The 12567-nt window shown below is 47.3% G+C and overlaps 1 protein-coding gene across 1 annotated transcript in view; it reads right to left on the bottom strand.

Moving 5' to 3' along the window:
- Positions 1 to 6737: 6737 nt before the first annotated feature.
- LOC132463934 (cilia- and flagella-associated protein 74-like) overlaps positions 6738 to 12567 on the bottom strand; it is a 17990-nt gene continuing 12160 nt past the window's right edge. Inside the window, exon 14 of the mRNA XM_060060052.1 lies at positions 6738 to 6825. Within this exon, the coding sequence (XP_059916035.1) occupies positions 6738 to 6825 (88 nt within the window). The remainder of the gene's footprint in view (positions 6826 to 12567) is intronic.

Genomic DNA, 12567 nt, shown 5'->3' with positions numbered 1-12567 from the left:
CGGAGATTCCAACGTTTAGCCCGGATAGGAGAATCACGGCATGTTGGTTTATGAGCTTTCTGCCTTTTGATCAGTCAGGTGGTTAACTCTGAGGGTTTCCACTTGAATAACCGGACAGTCTGAGTGCTGCACAGCTCATTCAGTACGAGGCAATGTATGAGTTCAACATTTCAGGAAAATGTTAGTTTCATCCTGGATTGAAATATGGAGAGTTTAATATAGAGCATATAGTAAGAGTCCAATATGAGGGTTTAATATGAAAGTTAGATATTAGATGTCAATTTTAGAGTTCAATATGCAATCATTAGCAGCAATCTTCTGTTAAATAGTGAAAGGGTTAGATTAGATTTAGGTTAGATTTAACCATTCACAACTCCCTTTGGAATAGGTAGATGTTTCATAGAGAGAGAGAGAGAGAGAGAGAGAGAGAGAGAGAGAGAGACGGAGAGGGGGAGACTGAGAGGGAGAGGGGGGAGCGAGAGAGGGGGGGAGAGACAGAGAGAGGGGGGAGAGAAGGGAGAGAGAGGTTGGAGAGAGAGAGGGGGAGAGAGAGAGGGAGGGGAAAAAAGAGAGAGAGAGAGACAGAGAGAGAGAGAGAGAGAGAGAGAGAGAGAGAGAGAGAGAGCGAGAGGTGAGTCCTTTAGCTGCCTCCCCTCTCTATCATGTCAGATGTGTGACCGGTCATCCGCGCAGGACACAGATGTGACACACATGCGGGATGCACAGGAGGAGAGAGGTGGAGCGAGGAGGTGCAAAGTGGGAACGGAGCTGCCATGGTGCTACTCCCAGGGGACTTATATGGTGACGGAGCTGAGTGCTGACTGGCAGCACCAGCACCTGGTGGTGTTGGAGGTGGAGCAGAGGTACTCCACCACCCCAACCAAACTCAAGGCCCACCAACCTAAAGTGATGTCACACACATCAGGACCAGGATGTATGCTAGGGTGTCGGCATGTTCACAGAGACACACACACACACACACACACACACACACACACACACACACACACACACACACACACACACACACACACACACACACACACACACACACACACACACACACACACACACACGGGGGCATGGGTATTAACACACACATGCATACGCACACAAGGCTGATAAAACATGCATGAAAGGGGCATGAACTTCTATTATGTGGACCAATGAATCAGTAATAAAGTAGAAGTCCTGTCTCCCAGTGGAAACCACTGGTCTGCCGTAGGGTCCACAGCCTCCAGGAGCTGTGGGGTTCAGAGGTGGGAGATGTTCTCTTTGCAGACTTTCAGCAGTGAGGCTTGCAGTTTGTTCTCTAGATAGAGGACATGACAGTACATCTAAAATACAGGCGTTGTTGGAGAGACGAAACCAGACTCGTCCACTCTGATGCCGCTGGAACACAACGGTCCTCTTCGGCTGAAGAGGCACCTCATGGCCTGCTGAAGACCACTGAGTATTGGGTTGGAAATGTCTTGGATGGTAGCTGACAGTACATTACACGACTGGTTCACCAGGCGGCGTTTGTGGAACGACAAGGTGAACTGAGAGGAGCAGAAGTAGGGGATCTCGTCGCTTCTGAAGCTGATTGCTTAGAGAACCAAATAGGGCCCTCTCTCTCTCTCCCGCCTTCCCTCCCGCACCCCCTCTCTCTCTCCCGCCTTCCCTCCCGCACCCCCTCCATCCCTACCCCACGCCCTCCGTCCGTCTTCCACCATCCCTGCCCCCTCCCCCATCATCCGTCCCACCTCCCCCTCATTGTCCAGGTTTAACTGGTGTAATGGGTGCGAGTCATGGCGATAGTTCAAGGGGAACTTAGGAGCTCACTCAGCTCCTCTGATGCTGAAAATAACCCTCTTATCTATTTGTGTGGGTCATGTGTGTGTGTGTGTGTGTGTGTGTGTGTGTGTGTGTGTGTGTGTGTGTGTGTGTGTGTGTGTGTGTGTGTGTGTGCGCGCGCGTGTGTGTGCGCGTGTGCCTGTGTGTGTGTGCGCGAGCTTGTGCGTGCGTGCATGTGTGCGCGTGTGTGTGCGTGTGTGCCTGTGTGTGTGTGTGCGTGTGCGCGAGCTTGTGTGTGCGTGCGTGCTTGTGTGCGTGTGTGTGTGTGCGTGCTTGTCTCCTCTCCCTCTGAGTGAGGCTGGGTTTCCACCATCTCATCTCAGCTGTCCTGTCCTCTCCATGAACACATGGTCCTGTCCATCATAAGTTAACTATATGGGACAAAAGTTGGATCAGACATCCTTCCCAATCAACCGAGAAGCTGGTAAGTCAGCTATCATGATCAGCTGAGGCTGCATATAATTGATTAATTACGTTATCAGTTCATCATTTTTAATTTAGAAGACATGTATCCACAGCGACTTACAGCGACTTCAGATCCATGTCATTAAGGAGCAGGTAGGGGTTAGACAGTACAGAGACAGGAGATTATAACCCAGTGTCACGGAAATACGTGACACTGTCACGTCACGTCATTTAATCTATTCATTCGTGATCTGGGACACGCAATTTACATTTTTTCGTGCCAAAAGCACAAATTTCAAAGTCATTCTAAAAAGAAGAGATGAAGCAGCTACCTTTTTTCCGTCGCGGTTTGCCTACAGAGCAGCGCACCTGCATTTAATTTATCCGTGAATTGTCACAATTTCTCAGAATCAAAGGTGAAAGTAGAAACGTGTGGCCAAAAGCTGTCATATTGTTAGAAATTTGTGCTTTTGGCACAGAAAAAAAATTAAATAAAAAAATTACGTCTCCCAGATCACGAATGAATAGATTGAATGATGTGACAGTGTCACGTATTTCCGTGAGACTGGGTTGGAGATTAAGGAGCAGGTAGGGGTTAGACAGTACAGAGACCGGTTGTTGTTAAGGAGCAGGTAGGGGTTAGAAAGTACAGCGACAGGTCGTTAAAGAGCACTAGGGGTTAGACAAGCACAGAGACAGTTCATTAAGGAGCAGGTAGGGGTTAGACAGTACAGAGACAGGTCATTAAGGAGCACATAGGGGTTGGACAGTACAGAGACAGGTCATTAAGGAGCAGGTAGGGGTACAATTAGATTAGATTAGCTACTAACATCCAGTGGCTAACAGCCAGAAGCTAACAGTCAGTAAATAACAGCTAGAAACGTACAGCCAGTAGCCTTAAAGCTGTAGCTATCATCTAGCTAACAGCCAGCTAAAATCTAAAAGCCAGCTCACAACTAGCAGCTAACATCCAGTAGCATACATCTATCCAGCAGCCAGTAGCTAACATCCAGCTAACATCCAGTGTAGGATACATCTATCTAGCAGCCAGTAGCTAACATCCAGTAGCATACATCTATCTAGCAGCCAGTAGCTAACATCCAGCTAACATCCAGTAGCATACATCTATCTAGCAGCCAGTAGCTAACATCCAGTAGCATACATCTATCTAGCAGCCATAGCTAGCATCCAGCAAACAGCCAGTAGCTCGCGGCCAGCTGGGTGGCCTTAGCGCTGAGTATAAAAGCTCTTGTGTTGAACAGGAAGAGACCAGCAGGCTCCTCGAGCTGCTCTCCTCTCCACACACTGGACCCTCTGTTCCCCGCAGAGAGGGTTCTGGAGACAGGACCTGGTGGATTTATCAACCAATAAAATGGCCTATGGTTGACATGTGACCCGTAACAATGTGGTCGCCCCAAACATCCTGTTCTTATCATCCTTGTAATCATTTGGATGGAATTCGGTCCGAAAGGTACAGAAGAATACATTTTATTAGACCTTCTGAAAAATAAAGAATATTAGATATGATCCAGACTCAGAGGGAGGTTCTAGAGAGATATTCTAGAGATATGCTATGGAGAGAGTTTATATGAAGAGGTTCTAGAGAGCTGTTATAGAGATATGCTATAGAGAGAGTTTATATGAAGAGGTTCTAGAGAGCTGTTATAGAGATATGCTCTGGAGAGTTGTTCTCTGGAAAGTTTCTAGATAGAGGTTCCAAAAGAGGTTCTATGGAGCTGTTCTAGCGATTGGTTCTAAAGGTGGGTTCTAGAGATAGGTTCTAGGGAGAGGTTCTTGAGAGAGAAGTTCTAGAGAGAGGTTCTAGAGAGATAGGCTAAGAGAGATGTTCTAAAGAGAGGTTATGGATGGAGGTTCAGACGTTTTAGAATGACGGATTCTACAGAGGTTCTAGGGAGAGGTTCTAGAGAGCTGTTCTAGAGAGAGGTTCTCGCGAGGTCTTCTACAGAGGGGAGGGGTTCTAGAGAGAGGTTTTAGAGAGGGGTACGTGAGCAGGGTTCTAGAGAGGGGTACTAGAGAGAGGTTCTAGAGAGGGGTTGTGTGGAGGTGTGTATTTGGATCAGGGCTCAGAGAGCAGCACAGGGAAGGTCAGTCCATGTTTTTGCCGTCAGGCCTTGACGAACGGTGTTTGTGAGGTTTATGCTGTCCGACCCGTCTCTGCTCAAACACACGCCGTCAGACCGACGCCAGCTGCTCGATCCTGCCCCTTGAAGGTTGAAACACTGCCAAGTAAAACTGTAAAATATGTTTTATCAAGTTATTATAATATAGCCATATATAGCGAGAGAGAGAGAGAGAGAGAGGGAGACACAGAGAGATACTATATTTGAATGCAGTGTTTATTGTTACTGTGTGCGCGTGTGTGTGTGTGTGTGTGTGTGTGTGTGTGTGTGTGTGTGTGTGTGTGTGTGTGTGTGTGCGTGTGCGTGTGTTTTGGGGGGCGGGGGATCCAGTCCTATTTCACAACAACTGTTGCATTCTGGGAAACGTCAAAAGAAGCAATTAAGTTAACTATTGATCCTAAGGGGCTGACAGGGCACATGGCCATCAACGTATTGATCACACACGCACACACACACACACACAAACACAAGCGTATGTGTATGTGAGTGTGTGCGTGTGTGTGTGTGTGTGTGTGTGTACTTTAAATACCTTGTGGGTCATCTAGGGTCCAGCAAGGGCCCAGAAGAATGAGGGCGACCCTTGACCTCCAACTGGGTGACATTTAACTCTGATCAATGCACAAAACGACTGGTTCCTCTTAGCAAGAGAAACATTAATAATAGATAATAATTTAATTCTCTCTATCCCGTCACATGCTTCTCCATTCTACCTCCTCTCTCTCTCTCTCTCTCCCCCTCTCTCTATCTCTCTTACTCTGTCCCCCAACCTCTCCCTCCTTCTCTCTCCTCCTCTCGCTCTATCACACTCTCTCACCTTCTCCCCCAATCTCTCTCTCTCTCTCTCTCCCCCCCTCTCTCGCTTTTTCTCCCTCTCTCTCTCTCTCTCTCTCTCTCTCTCTCTCTCTCTCTCTCTCTCTCTCTCTCTCTCGCTCTCGCTCGCTCTCTCTCTCTCTCTCGCTCTCTCTCTAAGTTAATGGGAAATATGTCAAGCTGTCAGAGATTGGTGAGTTTTCCTGGAGGTCGTCCAATCGATGGCGCCGTCTCATTAGCATGCAGCAAGACATCACATCCCCGGCCGCAGTCAGACGGTCCACAACATGATGTCCTGTGTCCTGCGTCCTTTCCTCGCCTCCTCCTTTACTACAGCCTCCTTGATCTGGATGTCATGAGGTCAAGGAAAGGCGTGGAGGAGAGGTCATGTGGATGTTTATGGATGGTCTGCTGTGGTGAACTCTGACCCTCAGGTATCGGGAGGGACAGAGGAGCTAATCAGTGTTCTTTGTTTGGCTGCAGACTCTTACGAACACAAACCAACAAACAGAAACACACACACACACACACACACACACACACACACACACACACACACACACACACACACACACACACACACAACTCAACCTACACACACACCCAGCCCCACACACACACACACATAGACACACGCATAACCCGACACACACACACACACACACACACACACACACACACACACACACACACACACACACATGCACACACACACACACACACACACACCAACACAAACACACCAACGCACAGCAAAACACACAACTCTTACCATAATTAGTGGTTTTACCCACTATTTATGCACACACGTAGGCACTCTGTCTCTCTGTCTCTCCCTCTCTCTCTCTCTCTCTCTCTCTCTCTCTCTCTCTCTCTAGTGTAGTTAGTGTATGGTTAGTTAATTAGTTAGTTGAAACTCACAAGCTTGAAACATTCACCTGAAGACTGAAACATTATTACACAGGAGGGTTGAATGATATACACAAAGATGTTAGGTGAGCGTGGCTAAGTGGAGCTACCACGCGGCACCATGTCGCTCTAAACATGTGGCGCTGGACAGATGCTGGCGGCCAGATTAGCAACATGCTAATCAGGAGTGACAGGTTGCCATGGAAATTGATCTTCACTCTCTCTCCTTCATCCCCCCTCTCTTCGTTGTTTTGATGGATGTCTCTCTCTCTGTTGGGGGGATGTCTCTCTCTCTAGCTCACTCTCTGTCTGGGCGGATGTCTCTCTATCTCTGTCAGCCTCTGTCAAGCTCTTTAGTATTCCCCTCAGTTACAGCTGTCACCTCGCACACACACACACACACACACTCACACAAATACACACACACAAACATGCAGGCACGGTGACACACACACACACACACACACACACACACACACACACACACACACACACACACACACACACACATACTCCCTCTCTCCCTCTGGGGGGGCGGTGTCCTTGGTTTCAGGGTTATTCTGTGTGAAGGACAGTTTCTATCGTCACGCCAGTCACTCTGCGTTAGGGGGACACATTTACCTGTTGCACAGCGTGTCATGAGCCCCTAGAGTGGGCGGAGCCCCAGCGGGCTGTGAGGGGGAATATGTGCTTCAGTTCCACTGAGAGCACTTCAGTTCCACCTCTTTATAAGAACGAGGAGAGGAGAGGGGAGAAGGGGAGAGGAGAGGTGAGAGGAGAGGTGAGAGGAGAGGAGAGAAAAGGGGGGGAGGAGAGGAGAGGAGAGGAGAGAGGGAGGGGCCCCCATCACCTCTTTATAAGAACGAGGAGAGGAGAGGGGAGGAGGGGAGGGAGGGAGGGGCCCCAATCACCTCTTTATAAGAACGAGGAGAGGAGAGGGGAGGAGGGGAGGGAGGGAGGGGCCCCCATCACCTCTTTATAAGAACGAGGAGGGGAGAGGGGAGGAGGGGAGGGAGGGAGGGGCCCCCATCACCTCTTTATAAGAACGAGGAGGGGAGAGGGGAGGAGGGGAGGGAGGGAGGGGCCCCCATCACCTCTTTATAAGAACGAGGAGAGGAGAGGGGAGGAGGGGAGGGAGGGAGGGGCCCCAATCACCTCTTTATAAGAACGAGGAGGGGAGAGGGGAGGAGAGGAGCGATGAGAGGAGAGAAAAGGGGGGGAGGAGAGGAGAAGAGAGGAGAGGAGAGGAGAGGAGAGAGGTAGGGGCTCCCATCACCTCTTCATGACTGATCCAAACGGCTCACACCGAGTCAGGGATGGTTTGGTTTGGTGGACGAGGGCTGGCCGGTCAGACGTTGGCTCAGCACCCAGACTAGCAGGCCGCCGGCCCCCCCAGCAGCCCCCATGTTGGGCCGCTGGAACACGCTCGCGGTGCCCGTCCCTCATCAGAGACTGACCTTTACAGCCTCTCCAACTAATGAGGCGCAGTTAAAGTGGACAGACATGTTGTTTCCCCCGGGAGAATTCAACAGATCTCCAGCTCAGATTGGAAGAGAGGGGGGAGGAGAGGAGAGGGGGGAGGAGAGGAGAGAGGAGAGGAGAGAGGAGAGGAGAGAGGGGGGAGGAGAGGAGAGAGGAGAGGAGAGAGGGGGGAGGAGAGGAGAGAGGAGAGGAGAGAGGGGGGAGGAGAGGAGAGAGGAGAGGAGAGGACAGAGGAGAGGAGAGAGGGGGGAGGAGAGGAGAGAGAGGAGAGGAGAGAGGGGGGAGGCGATGAGAGAGGAGAGGAGAGAGGGGGGAGGAGAGGAGAGAGAGGAGAGGAGAGAGGAGGAGGAGAGGAGAGAGGAGAGGAGAGAGGGGGGAGGAGAGGAGAGAGAGGAGAGGAGAGAGGAGAGGAGAGAGGGGGGAGGAGAGGAGAGAGAGGAGAGGAGAGAGGGGGGAGGAGAGGAGAGAGGAGAGGAGAGAGGGGGAGGAGACGAGAGGAGAGACGAGAGAGGAGATGGTTGGAGAGGAGAGGAGGAGAAGAGGGAGGATAAGAGGAGTGGAGTGGAGGGGAGAGGACAGAGGACAGAGGAGAGGGGGAGAGTGGAGCAAGGAGAAGAGGAGTAGATTTCCATGTCTCAAAGATAGAACAGTTCTCCTAAATACAATCCCAACCCAATTATATAATTAAGGTAAGATGCATTCAGATATTTTTTCCTGAAAGAAGTAAATGCTTCAGTCACATTATAATATTGATGTATTCTATTCTATTGTATTCTATAGGCTTATACGTCTCTCTCTCTCACACACACACACACACACACACACACACACACACACACACACACACACACACACACACACACACACACACACACACACACACACACACACACACACACACATTTCTCGTTACTCGTTTCTATAGTAACAGGTGTAAACAGTGTTTGCACCTAATTATGTCGCTTGGCAACGGTCATAACTTTCTCATCAAGGAAAACACTTCTGCTCGACATCTGACGTCTCTGTCTCTGTCAGTCTCTCTCTCTCTCTCTCTCTCTCTCTCTCTCTCTCTCTCTGTCAGTCTCTCTGTCAGTCTCTCTGTCTCTGTCTCTGTCTCTGTCTCTCTCTCTCTCTCTCTCTCTCTCTCTCTCTCTCTCATGGATCCAGGTAACAGAGAGGTTGTAAGCCTCGTTACGTTTGGATTGTTCTTAACTCACTCTATCCCACAGTCGACTCTAGACAATCACACTGAGGCGATTTGGATTTTGTCTCCCAGAATGCTTTGTGTTCAACTCTTTAGTCACAAACAGGAGTGAAGAAAAATAAAACAACAACTCTGTGCCGATTGTTTAACATTATTCAGGTTTAGTTTTTTAGTAATTTCTCAACCGTCAAACATTTATTTCTTCACGTTCGTCCAAGACCCAGTGGTGGTTAATTTAAAGTGTTATGTTCTCTGTGGGAGGAATCTCCTTGTAGAGGCCGCCAACAGGGTGTGAACTCCCTCCAAACCAACACCTTGTGGGTGGTCAGAGAGCAGCCATTGGCCTTCCTCGCTGGGGGTAATCATAACCTGCTGAGTGTGTGAACAGAAGATATACCAGCCTCACTAGTCACCTTTCCATCTAAAAGGTGTTGCGAATCATTAAAAAAGTTCGCAAAAAAGCAATTTGAATTAGATGTGTTTCCATCAAGTGGTTGGAGTGAAAAACAACTACACACATTCCAGGGCTTGTCGTGTCCTTTCGATAACATCCTCTCTTAGGTCCTGATATAAAGTGGAATTGTCCATATATCAGGAATTAATGGACACGGTATAATTAAAGGATCTGCAAACATAGACATCCTATATCATATATATATATATATATATATATATATATATATATATATATATATATATATATATATATATGATGTAGGATGTCTATGGATACAAACGCTTAAAAATATATATATATTGACGCTACAAGTTGATGTCAGCAGGGTTGCTATGACCGGTTGTTAACACGGAAATCTGAAGGACGTTGTCAGTCCTGTGTGTTTAATGTTCGCTACGTCACAGCTGTTTAGAGTTTCAAGTGCGTTTCCATCTCCCATTTTGATAATATGTCCCCTTTAACCAGTGGTGGGCCGTCAGGGCCAGCAGGGCCTTCTCTGCTGGCCCTGTCAAAATCTAAATAATAGATATGTATTCTTTATTCAAAATTACATTAATTTGTGTCTGAACGCATCTTAATTCCATATTTTTTTCAGTACTGACAACATAATTCCACAAGGAAAACAGTTTTTGTAAAGCTGAGCTCAGTTGAATAACGCATCACAGCTCGGTTACATGGACCGGCGGTCCATGGCTTAAACCCCACGGTACGCTACTGCCTTCAACTAAGGGGCTCGGAAAGGCCCACGGCTGGCAGAGGAGTGGAACGGATTAGGCGGAGAACCGCTTCAGAACCCACTTCAGACAGCTCTACCCCCACTTTTGATGTTCTTTACAATCTACTCCAAACGTTCCGCTGGTCAGTAATAGATCATCCCTACTAATTCTAGACCTTGACAGTAAATGGTCCGTTTAACTTTTCGATTAAAATCTTGCTGTGAAACATCACTATAGCCCAGAAATAAAACGACATTGAAAAAAAATAATGGTTTGATGACCCATTATTGGATGCGATATTTGTCCTTTGTAGTATTGAGTATTCGATTTTTTTGGCTCATTGTGTCAAAACTCAACACACAAGCAAATTAGACACAACACTGAGAAATATATCATTCACATCTATGTCAAATTGAAACTCTTCTATCAAAACCTAAAAAATACGAAAAAAAAACCTTCTATAGGGTTTAGAAATGGCGAGCATACGACTTCAAATTGTTTATGGTTGGTGTACCAGTTCCGGACCAAAACAGCCCGATGGAAACAATCATTATCCCAGACAACAACAAACCTGGGCTGCTCCGATCTCTCCTTTTCAGCTGCATAATGAAGAACATCTAGAAATGTGATGATATGTTGGGTATTGCAGGGACCTATTTTTGCAAACACACACATCCCCTTGAAGGCTTATGGAGGCACACAATGATATATTTCCCCCGCGCTGCCCCGGGACGTGCACAATTACCCTTTGGCCTTTTTGTAGCTTGCTGATATGTGTTCAGTTTTGTAAGTAAGTATTTTCAGGTGTGTCTTGAAGTATTTTCAATTAACCAATGTTTTCCCAATGGTACACTGAGATTTCATTTTTGAACTTAGTGTCTTATGTATGATAAAGTGTGTAGTGTGCAGGAGCAAGTGTGTTGCAGAAAGGACCAAGTGTGTTGCACAATTGCAACTAAAGTGCAAAGCAGCACTTTTGTTTAAGGTACGGTTACATGTGTTTAAGGGATAGTAACAAAAACTTCAAGTTGTGCTACTTTGGTCTAAGCATGTGTCTATAGTGTTGGCAAGTGTAATTTGCCAAGTGTAATTGGCAAAAACTGTAATGTATTTAGGGTGTGTAAATGAGAACCCCTTTAAAATGACATTGGACACACTACAATGTAAAGGGTGTGAGTCACTGTATCAGACACAGGGCCCTGTCTTGCATCCGGCGCAAGTGACTTAGTCACTGGCGCATGTGTCGTTGCTAGTTTACAACTGGCGCAGAGCGTTCTTTTTCCACCACCGCCACTCGCCGGTAAATTAGGGAATGATCTTGCGCCCCAAGGGGCGGTTCGGCGAAAGGAGGAGGCGTGTTCTGGCGCAAACGGTATTTTGCCGTTTCTGAATACAATTGCGCCACAGACCAGGAAATACCCGGTTTAAAGTCAGTGGCGCGTTGTTCACATGCTATTTTAAGGGCGCATGCATACATGCGCATGCGATGCATACGGATTGCTTGTGCACCTCGCGCATACACTTTGCTTCTCTCATCTACACGGAGAGCAGTTCCCATTTTTGCAAACCATACATAATTACAAGGAAAATAAAATATTACCACACAAGGAAAATCATTGTGGTGTCCATAAAGATGAAATAAATAGGCATAAATCTAGCGTACACATTTACCCAAATTATTCACGCGAATCGTAGCAGGCATAATGACGGATCAAATTAACCTGGTTGACCAATAGTGGCAAGAGACACATGTATATAAGGACACCTGTCAAAGTGGGTTGTCCGTCAAGAATCAGGAACCACAATTCTGAAGAATGCGAAATAAATTCTGAAGACTGCGAAATCACCTTCTGTAAGTCCATTTAAAACCTTACTCTGCAACTTACCAGTTAAGTTTAGGTTGCTCATAATTTTTCTATTGCACAGTGGAATGGAATACGTCTTGGGACCGAGGATCAGACGCCGGGGGGAGAGGGTCTATGTCTTTCCTAATAACCCTGGCTCAAGCCATGACTCTTTCATATTGGCAAACTCAACCATTCCTGCCATATTCGAGGGTAATCCTCCCTTGGATGGGTGGCTGTTAGGGGACAATGGCTATCCGTTGAAGACATGGCTCATGACCCCATTTCTTATGCCAGCTACAGTGCGCGAAATTGTATTCAACAGGAAACACACACAAACACGCAGTGTAATTGAACGTACATTCGGAATACTGAACATGCGCTTCAGGTGTTTGGATAGGTCAGGTGGTACTTTACAGTATGGTCCTCAAAAAGTCGCAGCATTCTTTGTGGCATGTTGTGTTTTGTTTTACACAACATTGCCATGAATCATGGATGTGTCGATGACATTAATGAGCATAGATTAGAGGACTTAAGGAGACGTGATGCTGAACCGCATGTGCCGATGCCATTACGTCCAAATGCCCCAGCAGCAGCACGGGAGAGGAGAGCTCATCTGTCAGAGGAGCTGCATCGTATATAGTGAGCAAACTAATGACATCTCCGCTCTATTGTTTAGCTACATTGTACCATTTTTACCATGCATTCATAACCTTGTGATTCAGAGAAAGTGAGCCCAAAACATCGGAAAGTATAGTATGTC

The sequence above is a fragment of the Gadus macrocephalus genome, chromosome 1, assembly GCF_031168955.1.
Source record: "Gadus macrocephalus chromosome 1, ASM3116895v1".
NCBI classification, from domain to species: Eukaryota; Metazoa; Chordata; class Actinopteri; order Gadiformes; family Gadidae; genus Gadus; species Gadus macrocephalus.
Note: the sequence above shows the minus strand (reverse complement) of the source record. Positions and strands in the feature narration are given on the sequence as shown.